Genomic DNA, 23445 nt, shown 5'->3' with positions numbered 1-23445 from the left:
GGAGACGGCAAAAAATACCAATGGGCATTAGTTGCTAACTCGCTATAAGGAAAATAAGACTCGCCTCTTCTTTCATCCCCCCCCCGTCGCGGGGAAGGGGGGTCGTGGACAATGACGTGCGCCAAAATAACCCTGTTCTCCATTCCTTCTTAGAAAATTAAATGTGTTAATAATAAAACGAAAAGCCACCCAAATAGTATCGATCAAACATTTATTTTCCCAGGCGCCAAATACCATCATGCAAAATTCTGGAAACGTTTTCTTCTCGAAAATCCTCTCACTTTTAACCTATCACAAAACTCGTGTATTATATTTAATTCACTGAATACCATTTATGCAAACTCTAATTGTAATTCAAACATTTCTCAATTTCCAAACCGCCCTGAACATTCATTCCCATGTTAGTCTCTTCCCTTATTGCGTAACACCCGGTTTTCACTGGGCGAATTTTATGCGTTTTTCGCATTATTTTGCGGAAAAGGAAAAACCTTTCCTCTTTTTTTTGGCGAATTTCGCGATTTTGCGTTGTGGGTGCTATTTCTTTTTTTGCGAATTTTCCCGAGGCGCGTTTTTCTTTTCCGTTGGCACGAACCAATTATTGAGGGTTTGCTGGTCACGTGGTTAAGTCATCGCTTTAAATATTTCTGAATTTCAGGGTGAAATTACATTTAGTAGGGTTTGACCATCTTGTTTATCTCCGCTTTTCCTTTACTACAGAGTTAAGTTGATTCTGATACAACAAAATAATCGTTAGGCTTATTTTTCATCATTTTGGACGTCGCGTTTTGGGTCATAACTTTTGACTTTCTAAACCGATTTTCAATATGAAAATAGTTTTGGATTCTGTGTGGCAAGACGCGTGCAATGACCCCATTGTCGACCCATTTGGTGCATTATTTCGTCATGTCATTATCGGGGGTCTTTACCATTTCCGGTATTACTATCACCCAAATTATGCAACTGTGCAATATTTCTGCGCAAAATAATTTCGTGAAGCAGATCTATCTAGAAAGTCCTATTTTATTGCTCTAGTGCAAATAGAAATTAAATGGCAGCCAAATGAAAATATCCAGAAACTTTTGTCGGGGACTGAATACAATATTCTTGGCGCGATCTCAAGTTGAACGTGGAACTATTCCAGGCGTATCATCATTCAATGCCTAGTAGAGTTCGGGAGGTTTACGAAAACCAGGGATATTGGTCACATTATGACACCGTAAACTTCGCATTTACGTCATGTAAAAACTTTAATTTGTTTTGTGTAATTTGTTAGAGTATGTTTAGATCTATTATTAGATTTCATTAAAATTTTCTTAAAATCTTGTATTATAAATATCGTAGGAATTATTTCTAACGGATAATTATTGGTTTTAGTGGAAAGGTGTCCACACATGTAAATACTGAAATAATAACTGGCGAAGTCAACTGGTTTTTCATTGCTCAAGTTTTAATAAAGAAAGAATTAAATATGATCGTATAGTTCTTTTAAAGTTCATTGCACAAGTTGTCCTGTGATCTTATTTAAAACCTAATTACTTCCAATAACGGAAATGTCGACATTGAACTACACGCAAACCTCTATCGCGTTTTTCGCAAAAGTAAATAACCATCAAAAGTATACTACAACCGGAAACAATAAAAAATAAACCAACAAATCGAACCCGTGTCCTTAAGTGTTCTCTAAACCATTAATTACTCAAACTTCGAAGACACCACTAATCTAAGACAACAAGTTTAATTTAAACTCGAAATTTTAATTTAATTCACAAGGACACCTACGTAAAGCTCAGTAGCTTGTATGCTTAACATCTATAGTTACAATTTGACTGATAATCTACTCCGAGTCCAAACTCCTTTATCAGAGGTATGAAATTTTGCAGGGACGGTACTCAAATGCAGTAGGCGAGCTCTAAGGTTTCTTCTATTCCTCATCATCTTGAAAAATGGCGGCGTCTACGTGTTTCAACCAAAGCTATAACATTTAAAACACTGGTTCCCAACATCCGTAAGACTGACTTCATGTCTTTTGAAGCTCAATTTTCCACCTTCGTTAAAAATGGCGGCCTGAAATGCAATAATATATCTCGATGGGCAACACCGGTAGTTTTTTTTGCTACTCTGTAAATACTAAAGGTTATTGTTTTGAAAACATTGAAGATGGATTTTATTATTCTAAATATTCAAGATGAATTCTTTTCTAAATATTCATGATATAATTTCAGTAAAACATCATCTGCGAATAAAATACTTAAATAAAATAAAATTTCTAACCGAACAACCTTGGAGAAGCTTCAACCTTTGACAGGGCAAGAAAATGGTATTTAACTCTATACATGGGCGCCCGTTAAATTTCTCAATTCAAGTAAAAAATCCATGGCGTCTTAGAGTATTGTGTAAATCATGGCGTCTTAGATTATTGTGTAAATCTAAGTGTCCCTCTATCCATATAGATTATGAAACGTAAACTTTAAACTACAAAAGAATAATATCAAATTATTTTAGGGTAAATAGTCAAGGTTAATAGTGGAAGCAGACTCAATTTAGTTTTTTGCCAAATTAACGATAGTAAAATTGAGATATTAAATTCTCAATGTCACAAACCAAGGCGATTACCGACTATATTATAGCAGGAAAAGTATGGGCTATTGAGTCTGATTGTTTTCCGATGATCATTGAAACTGCTCTACTCTAAGCTAAAAAATATATAGAGCAACCTTCATACGCTGAAACACGACACAATTGCAAACGCTGTGTTTTGTATCGTTTGTAGGGCCTCTCTCTCTTTTTTGCTCTATGTTCCAAAAACAGCCATAATTTTCTAAAAAACAAATTCTTAAGTAAAGTTTAAAGGGATAGTTATCACGTTTAAAATGTGCTGGGAATAAGAAAACTTGCAGAGTAAAGCCGAGAAAGCGGGAATTACGTTAAAATTATCCACGTCGTAAAATATTTTCATGTCATAAGAACTTGCGAATAATTTAACTTGTATACATATATTATTATAATTCAAACCATTCTTATCCACTTTGAATTGAACAATGTCTTCTCAACCATCCTCATGAATTTGCCGTTGAAATGTTATTCCCACAATATTACTTTCAGAGCATTTCTCTACATCCAATTCTCAAGCGTCCAAACATTAATTACCGAACGTCAAATAAGTTCTGTTACCCCTGTATTTTAGTCATGCCACCTATTTTGCTCCATGAACTATCTCTGTAACTTACACCTGTATTTTAGTCATGCCACCTATATTGCTCCATAAACTATCTCTGTTACAACTGTATTTTAGTCATGCTACCTATTTTGCTCCTTAAACTTTCTCAAAGTATATTCTTGAAACACTGTCCATCATTCAATACCGCGGCTCGTCCAACTTTTAATAGCGATTCAACAGATAACGCCGTCTGCCGTAAAATATCCGTCGAAGGAATTATCCCCAATTATCCACCCACTGTATTAGCAACTAGGAAATTATAAAAAATCATTAAACATATCCAAATCTCTAAATATTTAGACGTTTACAAACCGCCACCAACAATCCTCCATTTCCGAAGACTGAGTCTAATTCATAAGTTCCCATTTCTCATATGTCAGTGTGGAACTAAAAATTCTTGGGTTGGAACATCTTGTTTTTCTAATCGTAATGTTTTACTACTGAGCTAAGTTGATATAGAACAAATAAATAATCGTTAGGCTTATTTGCTATTGTTTTGAACGTCACGTTTTTTGTCATAACTTTTGATTTTCTGAACCGATTTACAATTTGAAAACAGTTTCGGATTCTACGTGACAAGACGCGTGCAACGATAGAATTATTGATCCATTTGAAGCATTATTTCGTAACGTCATTATCGGGGAGCTTTACTATTTCCGCTATGGCTAACGCCCTATTAGCGCCACAGTGTCATTTGTAATTTTAAAATAATTTTGAGAAGTAAACCTATTTAGAAAGTCCTATTTTGTTATTCTAGCTCAAATAGGAACAAAATGGCAGCCAAATGAAAATGTCCAGAAACTTTTGACAGGGACTGTACAATCGACAGTTTAGTTTAAAGATGTCTATTCTTTATAAAGTTTATATCCTGAACAATATTTAATCAAAATATCAACTCTTGAAGAGTTCTGTATTTGACCCAAAAAGCTTAGAGAACTTTATTTGTCGCGTCTAAAAAGAACCTAAATTTTTAGATATTGATTCTGCTGTAAGATCCCACACACTCATGTTAATTAAAACACATAAATTAGAAAGTCAAATCGTCTCTTTCTTTCTTGGTCATAACACATTTTCTGTAATAAAGCACGCGATGCCTTAACGATATTCTTAGTTTGCTAGCTTGACTGTTAGCTTTAGCCCATACTAAAGCTGAAATATCTCAAGCCGCAATAAAGACTGTGTACAAAAAAAGTGGAACCTCCGAAGCTAAAAAAAGGCTACGATCAGACCTTAAACTATCGCGATTTAGTTGCCGTCAACACACTTGGTTGTGCTCACTGGTTCTCTTAGCACCTTAGACAACAGGCCACTAAACTAAGAGGACATTTCAGCTCTTGCTTTGCGTATACAATCGGTTCGTCTCTTCAAATAAAAGGATTCCTTTGTGAGCTAAGAGCGGAAAAGGGGGTTGCGCCTGAGATTGTAACACGTACAGCAGCACCATCTACTCAGAAATTGACTTAGTCCGTGAAATTTGACTCGGTCTTCTGCTTCAGTTTAAAGCCCGTTTCAATCAAGCTTTTTTGGGCAAAAACGCAAGCTTTTAAATGAAAACTCAAAGCAAAACGCAAAAGCGATAGGCCGTTTACAATATAGCTTTAGTTCGAGCATTAAGTTTCAATTCTCGGTCCAGCAAATACATATCCAGGAATGGATAGATATTTACTTTAATTTCTGCTTATCAATGGCGAAGGAATGTTTGAAACAGCTGACGTCACTCTGAGTCGGCCAATAGAAAGGAGAAGCCCATTAATGGGACAATACTTCCGATTAATTTTTCGTAAACAATCGTCTACAAGCTCTCCCCTCAGTGGTGTGAATTTTTGAGCAGGATTAATGTTAATATAAAGTTCAGATAGGGTGAACCCACCATCACTCGAGTCTATATTTTTTCTATCCATTTAATGTAAGTCGGGCTTGACTAAAATGCAGGTCCTCTGAATGTCTGAAATGCAGTCCACGGTAAAAAACCTACATTCTGTAGTTTTTAGGTATAGTTCACATTTACAAATCGTTGGAGGCCGCTGTGAAATCAATTGCCTTATATGTAGTACTCTGAAATTCATTGGTAAATATGCAGTACTCTGAAATGCAGTCCTCGATAATTATAAATTAATCTCTGAAATAGGTTGACTAACATGCAGTACTCTGAAAAGCCGTCCTCCAAAATTATTAATATCAATTTTGAAATCTTTTGACAGAAATTCAGTACTCTGAAATGCAGTAGAGAGTATGCAGCCATTATACCGTACAAGATGGCGGCCACTGTTAAGGCGAGGGAGCCGGGTTTTCCCGCTCTCCTCTCTTTATCTGTCAATATTTGATTGATTGATTTTGTAAGCTTATAACAAAAGATGGTTTTGTAGGAATAAAGACCATAATATAAAGTAAAAAAGTTATTTTTTTTTCTTTAAAAGTATAGGTTCTAATATTAAAGATATTTTTTCAATTTTCATTTTAAAATGCATTTGATTTATTCTAAAATAATTCATTCTATCTTCGTAAGGAAGAAGATAAATTTTAATATTATTTTGAAATCTTACGTAAGTCATTAAGCCTTTCTTTGATATACAACGCGTTAAGTTGTTTTCTAACGTAGAGTTCCAAAACTAATCTTTCGAGATCTTTAGTCTTGACTTTAAAGGTATGATAAGTTTCTTCCGTGTTTTCTTGAGGTTTTTCAGGTGTTTTTTCTTCAGTCTTGACTTTTATATTTTTGGTGTACGTCTCTGTTTCATCAATGGTAAAGGGTATGTTTTTAGTAGGCCCACCTCTGATAAAATTACATTTAGGGAAATGTTTTAAATGTTCTTCGTAAGGATTATCGGTCGGTTTCCAGGCTAGAAAAATCCCGTTGCATTCGAAACATTGTACTAGATCATCGGTATGTAATGAATAAAACCCCGCCCTGCTTAAAGCTTTTTTATAGTTTTCATCTTGAGGCCAGGAGTAAAAAGAATATCTTTGCAGCTCGGAGTTCGTGATGCTGAATGAATGTAATGATAGGAATATCTGAGTTATATCCCCCCTAAATTTACTACCCCCTTTTTTTACTCCCCCCCTCAAATTCCTTAATATACGAAATAAAAGAAAACAATATTAAAAAGGTGACACATTTATTTTTTAAAAATACAAAAGAGATTACAAAGAGTATTTGTTAACAAAAGGATTAAGTTAATCTTTACGGGCGCGCTTCAACATTTTTGTAACAATGACGTCATTTTTCAAGCAATCTCGTCCAAACTGCTTCATGAATGGCTCTTTCTTATTGTTCTTTGTATTATATACATAATACAATATAGTCCGCATGTCGAACTTGACAAGTTTTGAAGTCTTCTTTTGTTAAAGGACCATTTTCTTGAATTTCTTTTAACAAATTCTTTAATCGAGGGGAGAAAGTTCCCTAAAGCCAAGGAGTCAAAGTTATAACCCCTTCTGTTTCCATCAAAGTAAGCGCATACCCAGTGGGACCCGTCTTTATAGTGATTGTCTAAATTTATTATAATGGATGAAGGAAACTTGTCGATTTTTTCGGGTAATAAATCACTTGGGTAAACACCTAGGAAATGTGGAGTGGATCGTAGAAAGCGTGTTATCTGATCGGCGTTCATTATTTGTTTAACAAACGATTGACACGTTTCTATTTTTATCTATTTGTAACAAAGCCTGGAATTCTGCTAATACGATACAACTAAGAGTAGTGGTCGTGGGTTTTTCAAAGCCCAATTCTAATCTTAATTGTCCTTGTTTCGTGGGACTCCAATGATCTGAATGACTCGCGTAACCGTCAGGTGTTAAATCTAAACAGTTAATGGCGTAACCCGAGGCAAATTCGTCCATAGAGATACTGTTTCCCTTGTCATTGTAGTGGCAGTTTGACCCCGAAAATAAAGTGTAATAGCTTCGGAAAAATTGCTTTTTACTGTAGTTGGGTCTTAAGGCTCTGGATGGGTATTGTTCGGAATTGATGAATGCTGCTAGATGATTGACATTAAAATGTCCAAAGTCGAAAGGGTTACTATCCAATGTTCCATTGTAAGCGGTATGCTTTACAATAGCTACTGTAATCCGTGAGGGCTGGGTACCCAGGTAGATGTTTCCGATTGATGTGTTTAAGATATTAGGCGAATTTGTAAATATTTTAGTTTCCGTTCTAGTGTAACTATATTGGGCTGGTTTAATACTTAAGGCTTGTTCATGAGCAATTCGAATTTTAGGGGCTAATTGCAACTTTAAGACATAAAATACGGCCTCCATGATGACTGGTTTATAACCTGTGCCTGCCGCGGGAAGTTTACCCATAAGACAAAAACTAGGTTTGCTTCTGTGTAATTTTAATTTCATAGAAACACTGTTTATCAGATATCGAGGGATATTAAACATGTCTAAGTAAAGGCTGGAATACATCTCAACTTCCTCGGATAATGCTGTGAGTTTCTGTCGTTTAACAAAACCCATATTTTCAGTAAGCGAATCCATGCTTCCGCTTGTATCTTTGTAAAACAAGGAGGCACGCAAATGAGATTCTTTAGCCGCCGGACCGTATGACGTCAGAGCCGAAAGCAAAGCCGTGTACGCGTAGTTACTAGCAGCGGGTGTTGTTGCGCAATCGCCCAGCTCCAAATCGACACGCTCAAATTGACTGTGTTGGAAATTATTTACGGGTCCAACCTCGTCAGTGGCTGTTAAAGCGGTTCCATCTTCATTTACAATTTTAGTTCGGGTGTACAGCATTGTTAAGGCTGTATCCACGTATTCGCTACCGCTAGACGTTACTTCAAATTCAATAGGTTGGTCGCCTTTCAAGGAAGTCAAAGGTTGATACGGAACCCATTTGGAATTTTCGATGGCTGTTTGAAGGGGAGAGAAAATATCGCGAACCGTTTTGAATGAAAGTTTACGTTTATCTGATTTAAATTTGTTTGTGTTGCTTTGTTTTATAGATTTCTTTCTCTTTGGTATTTTTTTTCTTTTAAGCTAGTCTTTTCTTTTGTTTGGCACCCCCTCTACCGTATTGTTGTTGTACATCATCCAGCGTTTCGGTGAACCTTCTTTTAGCGGAAGTTTTCAGATCCTTTCCAGAGGCGACATCGTTTATAATCTCTGAAGATGTGCCCAGTAGCTGTTTACCAAGGAACTTTGCCCCTTAAATTAAGAAAGGTGATACGTATCTTCCGAAAGATTTCAAGAACGAGCCTATGCCGTGTCCATTTTGGCCGTGACCGTGTTGTCCTTGTTTTCCGACGTAAAAACTCAGACCACCACCACCTGACATCGCTTGTTGGGTATAATAATCCGTGTAGACACATCTTTTGTTATCTAACGCGTTTGACTTGCGCATCTTAAATGAACTTTACAGAGCAACAGTCCAAACTGAAATAAAGCCGGTTCACCCATGTGATCCTTTATATACATTCCAACCTCGCTAATATAATGTTTTGACAAAGGGACGTAATGGGGTGAGACAAAAGTAAGGCACACGGTATCCCCGTGTTCCTTGTCTTCGATGGGTAAATTATAATGCGTAAGAGGGGGGCGTGGATGTTACCGACAATTTCCCCTTCTACCAGGTCGCAATAAATATATAATTGAGATGGTACGTGGTAGTTTAGCCTGGCTGGTCTATCGCTCAAACCTTGTATATTGAGATGGTCTTTGTACCCCAAGATGTCGGCTTATGATTTGTGGGTCTTGAAGATAATTTTTGAATCACCAGAAGCATCGGTTTTTAGTTTTACATGTCCCGTCGTTTCATTAATATGAAATAAAGAAGCTGGTTTTTCGCATACTTTGGAAGTATTGATAGTTTCCACAACGTGGTTTAGTGATTTGTAATGACCAGCCGGTATATTATGCAGCTGATAAATCTCGTATCTGGTCAGTTTTGCATCTTTTCGTTCAACCTGGTATGTTAAGTCACATGACTTGGGATTTTTAGGTTTTTTAAAGTTGCCATCATCCAATGAATCTTCAGGTGTTTTTCTCTTTTTGGTTTTGTATATTACATTTTAGAAGCTGTTTGTATATATTATCTCTACTAACGAAATCTCCCACTGTCCTTGTAAATTAATAGGATCCGGTAGTTTAGTGATGTAGCTACCCATAGTGTTATTAGGGTAGATGTCCATACTAGCGTCGCTAGGTAGCGTTATATAGAATTCAGATTTTCTCGACATTTTCGGCTGTTACCCAAGAGTTCTGTGATTTGGGTAAACCGATAAACGATACAAAATATTCTAATTTCCCTTTACGCTTACGTTTCTTGAGTATAGAGTCTATCTTAAACAGTTTGGATTCCACAGTTCGAATATTTGAATTTTGAATATTCGATGTTTTAAAGTTTTAATTAATCTTTCTACAAAAGGACAGTGGAATTTTTCTGAAGTCATAGAACCATATTTGATTTGATTTTTCTTAGAAGTTTTTGCGTACTTGAATTAATAAATTCTCTTCCTAAATCGGACCAGATGGCTTTAGGTTTGCTTGGCTCGATGATTATTTCGAGAGCTTTCGTAGTTTCGGCAGCGTGTTTTCTTTTCATGGGTACTACAAAAGCTTTTCAGGAAAAGCAATCAATGCCTACCATAAGATATCTGTAGTCATCGTTGTTTTTGGCGATTGACCCCAAATCAGCTAGATCAACTTCGACCCTATCCGAGATATTAAAGACAGGGATTTTACGTCTTTTCAATTTACTTATAGCAGTTTTATGTAGTGTGTAAACGTCAGTGGCCTATAGAAAGGCTTTGACATCGTTTATCGAAATGTCAAGGTGTTGAACCGCCCTGTACAAGGGGGCTAAACGGCTCTGCGCCATTGGACCGAATCGCATGGAGCGAAAACCCGCACTTCCCCGGGTTTCGGATTCGCTCCATTGGGACAAGAATGCATGCGCATATACACCCGATGGAACTAAAATTAATTTAATTCCCGGGAGCGCAAATATTGCATCTTGGCAAGCAAACAATTTCTTTCACTTGTAATAAAATAATGGTCAAAGAAATTGAGCACCTTATGCGAAGGTTCTGAAAAATATTAAGCAACTATTTTAGTTTAGAAGAACCAAATACTTTCAGATCCCCGAAAATTTACTTTTTAAAGGTAATTGTAGATTTTTTCTCTTATTTTTAGTCATATTTATCACTTTACATGGTTTTGGCTGCAGTTTTAGAGTATTTACTAGACATTTTCGAATATTGGTTTTTTAGATATGAAAACCATAACCCTTAAAAAACCTATTCGTTCCCAAAGATATATATATATATAGTATATAACTGCCGAAATACTTAACTTAACCAAACCAAACCTAACCTAACATAACAGTAATGTTTTGGAAAAGGCATATTATTTGAGAAGTCAAAGAAGCTAAACATAAATATTTTGGAAAAGCGAAGCATAGTTAAATGATTTATAAAATATTATTAACCTAACTTAACCAAACCAAACCTAACATAACATAACATAACAGTAATGTTTTGGAAAAGGCATATTATTTGAGAGGTCAATGAAGCTAATCATGAATATTTTGGCAAAGGCGTACCATAGTTAAAGATTTATAAAATATTACTAACCTAACTTAACCAACCCAAACCTAACCTAACATAACAGTAATGTTTTGGAAAAGGCATATTATTTGAGAAGTCAATGAAGCTAAACATAACATCGTGGGGGTACTCCCTGACGTTTCCCGTTCGTGTCACTTTATAATTATAACTGAACTAAAAAAAATTAAGTAATAATTTTAAAACAATAGCGCATCGTGGGCCTATTCACTCATATTTTCTTTACTCCTGTTAAGTATGGTACGATGTGGCTGCTATTACTTGGCTGCTTTGGTCGTTTTTCTTAATATATTGCTTATATTCAGAAGACTAAATTAACTGAGTTATATAATATTGTACATAAAATTTTTGATCTTAACTTATACGACAAAAAAAGGTTTTTTTTTCATTTAAAAAACTACCGCGCCCCTAACCCTAATATCCACGCTAGCCTCTGCGCTGCCGCCGTGTTGCGTTCTGAGGAATTTCCGTTGTCATTTTTTATAACCTCTCAGATACACCCTCTGTTTTTATAGGCTCCTTTATGTTCGAGAAATTCAAAAGCAAAAAATGAAACACCCCTTTAGAGACAATATTTTTCTCTTGGGACCGCCACTATCGCACGGCTCTCTCAGAGGTGAGAATTTGTGTGGTGGCGCTAGTGCCGCAGTGTTTGGCTGAATTAAGCCCTGAAGAGGGTATGGGGGAAAGCTTGATTTTTGTACTTCAAGTGTGGACTCTTCTCTGTACCTACGTAGTATGCAAAATGATGAGGTAAGGCTCTTCCTTTTTGGAAATCCATAAACAGTGAAGGAATATTTAAGCTTTTCATATATGCCAAAGAAGGCAAGAAATTCCACTTCGTTATTTACAGGCTTTATGATTATGATCTATGAGTATATATTTTTTTAGATTGTCTGTGGAGGCTAGATAGACGGAGACCTATTTATCTAGATGTGGTAAGAACTTAATGTACCCCAACCGTTGGGCCATCTCGAATATTACCTTAGCGAGTTAGAAAACGCGAATACTGTACTACATTAGCATATACGAAACTAACACGCCGTTCCCACCTCAACCACACCTAGCTAATACCATAAGTAACATAATAACCATAAGTATGACAATTAGCCAAAACTAACTATAAACCTATTTTCGGACGTAAAAACGTCATCATAAGTTCGCGCCCAGCACAGAGACCCCTAGCGGTGGAAAAAGAAGCGACTTCCGCCCCATATCGGAAATCCGGTTCAGAGGTTTAAAGAGACGCCATTGAGATTTGAGTCAACGGTCCTAAGCCTTGGTTGTATAGTTGATTTGCATTGACTTTTACCGACTTTAGCGCGACCACATTTCGAAATTTAAATTTGCAATGGGTAGATTTAGTTACCGAATATTTAGACTTCAAAAGGCTTATAATTTTTGGTACTGAAATATCCGACTTATGGCAATCTCAAAGTCAAACATACAAACACCGCGAGCTCGTACAATAAATAGCAGACGAGCTATTACCGACACAAATACGTTCAAGTCGATGGTTTATTGTGATTGGCTAAAATTGTAGAACTATGTCATTCGCCAAAGACCAGCAAGAAGTACTCGAGGGGTTGCAAGTCCTGGCCTGATGTAAGTGAGAGTGTCAGTGTTGATTATAGGTTTCATTTTGAAATTTGCATTATTACAATAGGAAGAGTCATACTTATGTTTATTATGTTACTTATGCTAATACGTAAAATGTTTACGTGACTTGTTTTAACCGTGAAACTTACGTCCTCTCCAGCCCACTAAGAGAGCCGATTCAGAGAAATTGAGACCAAATTATATCCATGTTAACAGGAATACATAGATTTACAACTTGGAATCTTTAAGAGACCATAGACCCCACACAAATATCTGATTGACTTTCAGGGGAAGAGCCAAAAACGTTTAAACCGCCTGCTCCTCCTTCCTTGCGTCTCATTGGTTATGCGAATGTGTAGGACAGATCAGGATCAAGACCTTTTAAGCTGTCCTCTGCATCAGTTTCGGCTCGGAAATGGTCGGTAAGTGCGAGAGCTTGGAATAGTTTGACGTTAACGACGTTTTTGAAGCGGAAATTTCTCTAACTGTAACTAAAGTCGACGATTTAAAAGTTAGTGTAGCTCGAAATTCAGTATAGAAAACGAATGCTATAATAATTTCGAGAAAATATGACGTTTACTTCCCCTTAAACCCTAAGCCTTTGCATAGGGATAGTTATGTTTTGATTTCGTATATCTTTGGTGAAGAGTGGAAGCGAGGAGTGGAAGGAATTAAATTGTTACTCCACCCTTTGAGAATTCTATGAGAGCGGTAGCTCTCTTAGATAAGACTTCATACTGCTCTTAATGTATAAGGAGGGTTTTTTGTTTGGATGTAGTTTTTTTTGTATTGTACTAATTGGTTCCAAAAACTTCCACTGAACTACAATTCGGACCCTTAATATGTGGTTAAAATTTCAAAGAGATCCATTAATTAGTTTATTTTATAAAAAATAAAGTTGCTAAGGGTGGTTTTCATTTCCATAAAATTAATCACAGATTTTGACGAAAAACTGGAAATTTCCCATAGAAATAACATGGGAAATTTCCAAAGTTACAAATTTTGTCCATACCCTTACAAAAATAACTATACGTCAGATAGATTTGAAAACGGTCTTAAATGAAAGCCCCATATCCATAGTTGGCGCCTATTTTTTTTCATCAAGAAAAATTAAGTTTAAGTACTGTTTTTCATAGTTTTAATTACATGCTCCGACTTACGTGGTTTATCCTGAAACTATGGAACCTGCGACATTTTAGCATGAGTAATGTAGTGTATGAAGCGAGTTTGGACGTTTTACCGCGGTTATAGTCAAATTCTTAGAACAAATAGCTAGCTTAATGGACATTTTATCTTTTCTCTGTTTAGGTTAAAGCTATTTAAACTTGATTACCTTGTGGGTGCATGTAGGTACTTGTGGGTACTTGTGGGTGCTTGTGGGTACTTGTCGGTACTTGTTGGTGCTTATGGGTACTTGTGGGTGCTTGTGGGTACTTGTGGGTACTTGTAGGTACCTGTGGGTACTTGTGGGTTCTTGTGGGTTCTTGTGGGTACTTGTAGGTACTTGTGGGTGCTTGTGGGTGTTTGAAGGTACTTGTGGGTGCTTGTGAGTGTTTGCAGGTACTTGTGGGTGCTTGTGGGTGCTTGTAGGTACTTGTGGGTGCTTGTAGGTACTTGTGGGTGCATTTAGGTACTTGTGGGTGCATTTAGGTACTTGTGGGTGCATTTAGGTACTTGTGGGTGCATGTAGGTACTTGTGGGTGCTTGTAGGTACTTGTGGGCGCATGTAGGTACTTGTGGACGCATGTAGGTACTTGTGGGTGCATGTAGGTACTTGTGGGTGCATGTAGGTACTTGTGGGTACTTGTAGGTACTTTTGGGTACTTGTGAGTGCTTGTAGGTACTTGTGAGTGCTTGTAGGTACTTGTGGGTACTTGTGAGTGCTTGTGGGTACTTGTGGGTGCTTGTAGGTACTTGTGGGTGCTTGTAGGTACTTGTGGGTGCTTGTTGGTGCTTGTGGGTACTTGTGGGTGCTTTTAGGTACTTGTGGGTGCTTGTCGGTACTTGTGGGTACTTGTGAGTGCTTGTGGGTACTTGTGCGTGCTTGTAGGTACTTGTGGGTGCTTGTAGGTACTTGTGGGTGCATGTAGGTACTTGTGGGTACTTGTGAGTGCTTGTGGGTGCTTGTAGGTACTTGTGGGTGCTTGTAGGTACTTGTGGGTGCATGTAGGTACTTGTGGGTTCATGTAGGTACTTGTGGGTACTTGTGACTGCTTGTAGGTACTTGTGGGTGCTTGTAGGTACTTGTGGGTACTTGTGGGTGCTCGTGGGTACTTTTGGGTAGATGCTTTGCCCGGGTGCTTGTAGGTGCTTGTGGGTAGGTGGAATTTTTAGGGGGGCGCCTCGCGTTTCAATAAATGATTGTAAAAAATGTATTATTCTAATTACAATAAGAATACAAACTTTTAATGATTTACGTTTTATTTTTGAAGTATCATTATAAATAAATGTCTGATTGAGCTAAAGTTATGGTCCCCTTTATATATGATTCGGCTTAGTGCAGATTTTGAAAATGTAAAACAGTTTCTTAACATTCTTAATTAAAATGAAGACTGAAGGAACAGATATTAATCAAAAATGTCTTGATTAGAATCAAGACCTAAAAAGTATCGATAAGACTGAGGTTATCACTTGTCTGAATGATCAGATATTAATTTTTCTTTTTAATTGAAACTTAAATGCATGCTTAAAAAAAACAACGTTCCATTACCGTTTTCCGTTGAAATAAATTATTTTACTGGTAATCAATTTCAAAAATTTACTTATCTCGGCTTTTCGACCACAATTCCATTCCCCGAAAACATTTTATCATTACATTAGTTACTTTTGGGAGATAACGGGTCAAAATAGCCTATAAAAGAAGAAAAAACTGTAATAGCGGTCTGTTTAGCCATGATAACAACCTTTTAAAAGTTGCAAGCCCTATATAACCCTTTCGAGAGTAACTGGACCTGAGCAAACTATAGCTTAGCCTGCTACTAGTACGACCAGAGAGAATTGATGTAATCTGGAGTTGAAATTTCATCATGTGCGACCTGCGGCCCTGAAACTCTCCCATAGTCCCAATGTGTGTAGAACATAATTTTTTCGCTGTTATCTGCCAAAATCAATCTTTCTAGATAGTGCCGCCTGCTCACTTGAATTTTTCATGATATAATAAGGTTTGAATGAACAAAATTCTAGATTACTATTTTCACTACTATGTCCCTCTGCTAACTTGAAGCAAACTTTCCTCTCTTTCTGCAGCTCATTACCGGTGCCATTCCCTTGACTTTCTGTTCGTTATAACTACTATCATGAATTTATTTATTTCAAACCAAAATATAAAAAAAATGGATTCTTTTTCCTTTTGTGCTACTTAGAATTTTCAAATGTATATAATGTTGTGCCGTGCCATATCAAATAGTCTCTGACCATTGTTAGAAACTAGAGATAGAAATTGGGCAGTAACACTGATCATGCCCTGAACTATGAGAAAGAACAATACGACGGTTGACTAAAGTACACTTGATATTACATCATTTTGCAAAACCGCGAGTAAAAATCTTACTGTCCCTATTCAATTTGGCGCCATTGGTTTTAGAATAATTAAAATGTTCCACTGCGAAGCGTGCCGGTCACAAATGGGGATGTAACGTCTTTAGGAACCTTTTAAAACGCAAAACCATACACGTACTCTCCCAAAAGTAATTAATGTAATGATAAAATGTTTTCGGGGAATGGAATTGTGGTCGAAAAGCCGAGATAAGTAAATTTTTGAAATTGATTACCAGTAAAATAATTTATTTCAACGGAAAACGGTAATGGAACGTTGTTTTTTTTAAGCATGCATTTAAGTTTCAATTAAAAAGAAAAATTAATATCTGATCATTCAGACAAGTGATAACCTCAGTCTTATCGATACTTTTTAGGTCTTGATTCTAATCAAGACATTTTTGATTAATAGTAATATCGAGTTCTTAACTGAAAGCAAGTCTCCAGGTATTTTCGTCGTTTTTTTTTTGGAACTTAATCCTAGGTCTCGTTCGATTCTAAGAAATCTAGACGAAATTATACCCCCAAATGTTATTACTAAACCGTCAAGCTCTGTTCTGTTCTCATTTCACCGTGAAACTTAAGTACTCTCCGTGCCGTCCAAGGTGCATACCCAATGTTAAACTTCTCATAGGTATTATAGCCCATGTTATCTCTGTGGAAAATTCTTACTCATCCCGTTCATTTACTTATACAGTATACTACTCATTCCTTATCGTAATCTTAAGACTTAATTGGGGAACGTGAATCATCTCAAGACTTAATTGGGGCACGTGAATCATCTCAATATTTAATTGAAACACGTGAATCATCTCGAGATTTAATTGAGACACGTGAATCATCTCAAGATTTAATTGAGACACGTGAATCATCTCAAGATTTAATTGAGACACGTGAATCATCTCGAGATTTAATTGAGATTTGAGACACGTGAATCATCTCGAGATTTAATTGAGACACGTGAATCATCTCAAGATTTAATTGAGACACGTGAATCATCTCAAGATTTAATTGAGACACGTGAATCATGTCAAGATTTAATTGAGACACTATAAGCCTTTTCGTTCGAAGGTAATAAATTCTAGATCTTTGGTAGGGGGAAAATCAAAAAGATCCAACCTTCGTTACTTCACAACCTGTGGTCCAACCTCGAATATACTCATTAAGGGAATCATTGGAGTCAGTAGTGGCGGGTGAATTATAAATATAAACGGGGTGGCTCATAAGATTTTTGGACCAAAAGCGTATCCGCGTTTTGTATGTCAAAAGAGTCAAATAAGATCAGTTGCAAACAATCAATATTTATTAAGATTGCAAAAGAAAACTTTGAACTTAAAGTTTTATGTTTAAACTTATTCTGGTAGGGGATATTAATTTCATTAGTTTTACTTACATCTTAAATTTCTCTGGAATTTATAACCTTGATTATCAATGACTGGGGTTTCCGGGGTCTTTTTTTCTTTTAGGGGGATATCTCCTTCTGCCATTTACTTGAAAACATTTAAATTAGGATCAAATGTAAATTTAGCGCATGCATTAAAATTAAATTTTCTTTGAAAAAAACTTTTTGTAAGGGGTTATTAAGGGGATTATTTCTTAATTATTCATCAATTTCGAAACAATAAAATTAACAATTCTCAATTGCAAACAATTTTCAGTTAAAGTTTCTATTCAAAAAGTTAATCTTAGATTGTTTCTTACGGTTTTTTGGAGTCCGGTGAAGATATATAATATTTCTCTCTTTTTCTTCTTTCGCGCACTTTCACGTACTAGGAATATCCGTACACCGGTAGGGGTAAAGAATCATGGTATGATAAAATTTAGTGTGATCCGAGGTTTACCCGCACAGGGCTTCGCCGTGATATTTTTATCTCGAATGACGTGAAGAGCCCCCAGAATGGGCTTTTATCCTTTTTGACAATGGGTTTTGAGGTAGTAGATTCTGGACGAATCACGGGGCATCTTGATGACGTTATGAGTTTAAAACTAGAACTTTCTGGAAAAACCATGCACGTAGTGCACGTTGGCCCATGCTTGTTTTGAAAATACTGATCTGGTTTTGCACGTGTTAATGCTGTAGCCTGGTGCGGGATTATATTTTGCAATTTTCTGGAAAGTTTACTGTCAATCGTGATATATGGCTTCTATTTTATTTAGTTTGGAAACTTCGAATTTTAAGGGCTAGTGTAATATTTCAAGGTATAGTGTTAGGGATGTTATATTAATTATTACAAATTAGGCAAAAGAGTAATTAATGTAATTTAAATATTGAATCATGTAAAGGAAAAGCGATCCATGTAATTTAGGTAGGAGGTATTAAATCAATGTTTATTTAGGACATTAAGGTTAAGTTTATTTAATACTTCAATTTATTATGGGAAAGGAAAAACTCTTATTCAAATTTTAATATGAAAATCATAAACGCGAAAAAAAGAAGAAACAATATTTAAACAATTAAATTTAATTATATGAAAGATATTTCGCCTCAGATGGTTATAATATTTAAATCATCAAGACCCGTCTGCTACGTCAAATGAGAAAACGGACCACTAAACATCGGAATTGTACTCGTCGGAAAGTCTGAAATATAATAAAAACTAAACACATTTTTAAAGTAAGAGATATTTGATTAGTAAACCAAAAGAAATTAATACCGTAGTCTCTGGAGAGTGTATCAGGGAAACCTCTGTAACTAAGCAAGTTTATGATATTACCATCTCTGTAAGTGTTCGAATTAAATAAATATATATTTATATAGTAAGTTAATTAAATTAACTTGCAAGTGCTTCTAGACAGACACATTTTTGAGGTTAACTATACCTGTACATTTAATTTGTGAATTTAGTTTTTGGGATTAGATAAGCTTAAGTCTAAAAACTTTCTCTTTAAGCTTTACAATTTTGGACAAACAAAAATGATAATTTGATGTTTAATTTTAAGTATTGGCATTCGCAATAAAATCTTTATAATAACGTTTGATTACTCAAATAAGCCTAATAATAAATTTTACGAAACACAAGCACTTTCTAAGGTTCTTTTCACTTTTCAGTAACCAATTTTGACAAAGAAAAATTATCATTTCAAGTTTAAATTTGCCTAAAAACGATAGTGATAATTTATTTAATTAACTCTTAATTGGGTTCTTTTCAGTTACATATTTGCCAAAGACAAAATATCGTTTCAAGTTTAATTTACCTATAAACTTTAATGATAATTTATTTAATAATCTCTTAATTTAAACTAATAAGAGTAATCAATTACTAATCATAACTTATGATCACTAACTTTAAGAAAAAAGTTCAATATTATATTTATAAACGTAATCAAAATAAGCATTGTTAACATGATAATTAAAAACCTAATACTACAACTTCACATTAAGTAATGAGTTCAGAAATAAATGTACTTGTTTCTCTCACCAGAAGGAAAACAATTATCAGGACATCAAGAAACAATATCAATATCATCGCCCCATTCGTAAACGCAACAGTTATGAACCAAATTTCAAAATTTGCACAAACTATATTCGAACTCACTTCCTTGCAGATTGCAGACGCTTTTCTATGCCTACGCAGCCTACCGGCGTTTCCCTATAGAGCCTTTTCAGAGGGGTAATGGCTACGTCACCAATGCTATTTGCCCATAGAGAAAACCCTCATAAAATTGTCGCCCTACACTCAAAGGCAGGCCCAATTTTCGTAGCAGACGAAATTTTCCCCCCCACTGAAATACCTCTATTGTAGTGTCATCTACGTACACTACTATTTTATCAACAATTTGGAAGAAATAATTATTCATTGTTAACTATCTATTAAATTTAGTTTTTTAATTGTAAATTTTATGTATGAGCAAAACAGTTTAAAATTACTTTGGCTAATGTATTAAAATTAGGCCGACATGATGGCGCTAAATAGAGCCTAGATCTGACTTTGATAACCAGCCTTCATTCCGACTCTCAGAGTATTCCACCCCCATTTTTCCTTATAACTACTCCCTAAGTTCAAAGAATTCGATTTACATGTATAAGCGCGACTTTTGAAGAAAATTCGAAGGAACCGAAAATTAACATTAAGTTATATGGGAGGAGGTAGGTTTTTTGCCAAATCTTTTGTCCTATTGATCCAAATCACATTAAATTGTAGTGAGACGTGTGTTTCAATGTGTTTTATTATATTAAGAAAGCTTAAAGCTTTTTTTGTGTAAAAATATTTTTCCAAGGCCAAACTGATGATATCTTCGGATCTACTGACCCAAATGACCTGAAATTTTACCCTGAGGTGTGTTACAATCTATTATATTATCTTAAATAGCATAAATATTTTAATAAAAATTAATTTCTAATGTAAAAATTCAAAATTCAGTATTTAGTCCACAATTCAGTACTTACAACCATTTTCCAAGAAAAAAACCCATCCCCATCTGATCAGGTGTGTGGGTGCAGTAACCTTGAAATTGAGTTTTGCAACAGGTGTAGCATAGAGGGAAGGTGAGATTACCATTTATCCTCGCAGGTAAAACAGGATGTATCAGATTTTGGGCCGGAAGTACGTCGCATTTGAGGAGTCCATCAAAAGAAAAGATATCGGGGAAATTGTCTAAAATAATTTGAGGATGACCAATAGGAACTTTTCCAGTTTTGTTGTCGAATGGGTATAAACTCGTGAAATCGACGTAGTGCATTTTTTCTGTTCCTGTTGTTTTATGGTACAGTTTGTTAGGACAGCAACGACCTCCGAAGAAAGCATCTCGGGGGTTCAGTCGTTTGGATGTTTTAACGCGAACAACTCTACGTTTTAAAAAGTCGTTTATTTCGGGGTTATTTGCTTTGTCTTGTTGCCAATCGCATTCCCAATTGACATTCACTTTGTAGTGGAGGGCTTCTAGTTTGAAGATTTTCTTCTCGGTTTTTGCGTACCTTGTATTTAGAGTCTGTGTGGGGTCGCCGTGTAAAATCATGTTTCTATTTATATTGAAGTGAACTTTACACCCATGGTAGTAGCATCCCATGTATTCGAACACTTCTTTGTTTGAGGAGCAATAACCATCTACCTTTTGGGTCTGAATTTTAACTTCCTTACCTCTAAAAGAAGATTGAATGGGAATATTTCTCTCGTGAGACGTCCATTCTAACCATTCAATAGCGCCGAAAGATTGATTTTCACCAAGTCTGTAGTAGTTTGTTGGGATGATGCTAATTGTGTTTGGCTTGAGATAATTTTTTCGATAGACATAGGAACAGACACCAGGGAGGGTAACTGAGCCGCAATTAAATGGGTCTACGCTAGTAACTTTAAGTAGGAGCGACCGAAAGGTTAAACACCCTAAAAATAAGAGTAGAGTGTCGTTTTCGCAATAATAATCAAGCTCATTTAAAAAATTAAAGCCTTTCTCCTTACTGACTTCTGAGTTGTGCCATTTCATGAAGGTGTCCAAGTTTTTTCTGGTAAAGTACTGACAACCATAGGCTTCTGTAGGTGGTAAAGTGGTCTGCAATACGTAGTTAGTCTCCTCCTGTCTATCAATATCGAACTCGTGATCCACTACGTTGAAAAGGAAATGAGGAAAGTAACCTTTGGCAGCATTAGGGAGACCGAAAGTAGATGGAAACTTAGATAAAGCGACGGGGATAAAATTGTATGAGTCAAGGAATAAAAGATTAGAAAGTTTCATTTCTAAAATCCGAGTTCCGTTAGTTTTCAGAGTTTCGGGGACAAATTTCTCGTCACGATTAATTATTTCCCTAATTAATAGTTGGTTGTCATAATTGCTACCAAAATGCGATAATACGATAACTTTCTTCACGTCGATTAAGCTGACTAAGTAGTCTAGGAAGGCAGCTATGGGTTTGCCACCAGTGAAACGTTGTTTGCGAGGTCTAAATTGATTACATTTGATGCAATTTAAATCGAGTGATGTTTCGTCAATGCAGTCTTCGCAGACAGAAATGCTAACGCATAAGATAGCTTGATGTTCGAAGGCACCCAGCTTTTCCTGACATTTTTTCGTTTGTATGCATTCAACGTCGAAGAAAATGTACATTAGTTCGGGTAAATTACGGCGTGGTTTTTTCGGGGGGATAACGCTGGGTGTTCTATCCTTGATCACCTGAATGTAACATAAATGGTCGCTGGGTTGATGTTTCCCACAAACATGACAAAACATTTCACCACAGGTGTGCCTAGTAGTACGTTTTCCGAAATCGATTGTTTTAAAGCAGTTTTTACAATGGTAAAGCCGCTCACAAAGGGCTTTTTTGTTACCTCTAAATAAATACAAATTGTTTTTCAAAATTATTTCAACGCGCTCGAGGTGACCAGCCACACCGCGTCCACCGCGCTTCCCCCGCGAGCCGTTAGGGGGCGCCTCCCAACGCGTTTTTTAGGGTTTGCGAACCGCGTGCGCGTTTTAATTAACTACGTTTAAGTATGAGTGATAATTACAAATTAGTTTCATTCGAGTATTAGCCATGATACCATTCACAACTCCCGGAATTTTAATTATTTTCGGTCCTTCCGGATCTGGTAAAACAGTTTTATGTAAGCGAATAATAGAAAATAACGATAAAATGTTCGAACCTAAAGTTGATTTAGTTGTTTGGCATTATAGTATATATCAACCTTGCTATGATGAATTAAAAGAAATGGGTGTAATTATGCGTCAGGGTTTACCCGACGTCACGGTATATGACGGCTCTCAAACAATATTAATCGTATTAGATGATCTCATGTTAGAAAATAAAAATAATATTTTATCAGAAATATTTACTAAACAATCACATCATAGGAAATTATTCGTAATTACCCTTTTACAAAACATATTTGAAAAAACTTGAGAACAGCTTCCTTAAACGCTCATTACATGATTCTTATGAAAACAGTAAGAGATCTTATGCAATTAGTGGCCCTTTCGAAACAATTGGCACCCAACCACTCTAAATTTATAGTAGAATGTTATTTGGATGCGACTGAAAAACCACACGGGTATTTACTTTGCGATTTAACCCAGAAATGTCATTCCGATTTAAGGTTTAGAACAAATATTTTACCAGGAGAACAAATCGTCATCTATACTCCCAAGAAGAAAACTATATAATTAAACAGCATTTCCGAAATTTAATCATTCTTTACGATGTCACCACCGAGAAAGGTCAAGAAAACATCGTTGAATAAAAAGAAAAAAGTTTAGCCGCTAAAAATATCAATTTAATAGCCGCTTTGGGGCAATTAAAAAAACCACAAAGATTAGCTATTCTTAAAAATTCTAATCGAGAAATTATTGATTCAATTAGCGAGTGTTGTCACAACGCCTTACAAGGCGCCATCAATTTGAAACCAGACGTTTATAATAAACTGTGTAAGCATAAGAAACATATTCGTAAAATTGCTTGCAAAAATACTCATTGGAAAGACAAAAGAGCTATTTTATCTAAACAAACCGGAAGTGGTTTCTTTAGCGTCCTTTTTCCAGTAATTTCGAGCCTTTTAGGCGGATTATTCTCAAAATGAATTAAACGCTAGTTTACGCTAATAAAAT

The 23445-nt window shown here is 35.9% G+C and overlaps 1 protein-coding gene across 1 annotated transcript; it reads right to left on the bottom strand.

Annotated features, from left to right (window-relative positions):
- Nucleotides 1-5221: 5221 nt before the first annotated feature.
- LOC149612310 (uncharacterized) lies at nucleotides 5222-22074 on the bottom strand. Its single transcript, XM_089858575.1, has 5 exons — nucleotides 21309-22074; nucleotides 20409-21233; nucleotides 7402-7497; nucleotides 5465-5527; nucleotides 5222-5301 (listed from the first exon to the last, which is right to left on the bottom strand). The coding sequence occupies exons 1-5, from the start codon at nucleotides 22072-22074 to the stop codon at nucleotides 5222-5224; spliced, it is 1830 nt and encodes a 609-aa protein (XP_089714701.1).
- Nucleotides 22075-23445: the final 1371 nt, after the last annotated feature.

The sequence above is a fragment of the Phalangium opilio genome, unplaced genomic scaffold, assembly GCF_054372755.1.
Source record: "Phalangium opilio isolate 3A_F unplaced genomic scaffold, DU_Popi_V2 ptg000246l_1, whole genome shotgun sequence".
Taxonomy (NCBI): Eukaryota; Metazoa; Arthropoda; class Arachnida; order Opiliones; family Phalangiidae; genus Phalangium; species Phalangium opilio.
The sequence above is the reverse complement of the archived record's forward strand: the minus strand, read 5'-3'. Positions and strand labels throughout refer to the sequence as shown.

Excerpts from the sequence above, each read along its gene's own strand:
- LOC149612310 (XM_089858575.1), bottom strand. The coding sequence starts at position 22,074 with ATGTTTTGTCATGTTTGTGGGAAACATCAACCCAGCGACCATTTATGT. Across the intron at positions 21,234-21,308 it reads ATGGCACAACTCAGAAGTCA|GGTGTTTAACCTTTCGGTCG; the intron begins GTAAGGAGAAAG and ends TCTTATTTTTAG. Across the intron at positions 5,302-5,464 it reads AGTGGCCGCCATCTTGTACG|AGTACTGCATATTTACCAAT; the intron begins GTATAATGGCTG and ends ACTGCATTTCAG.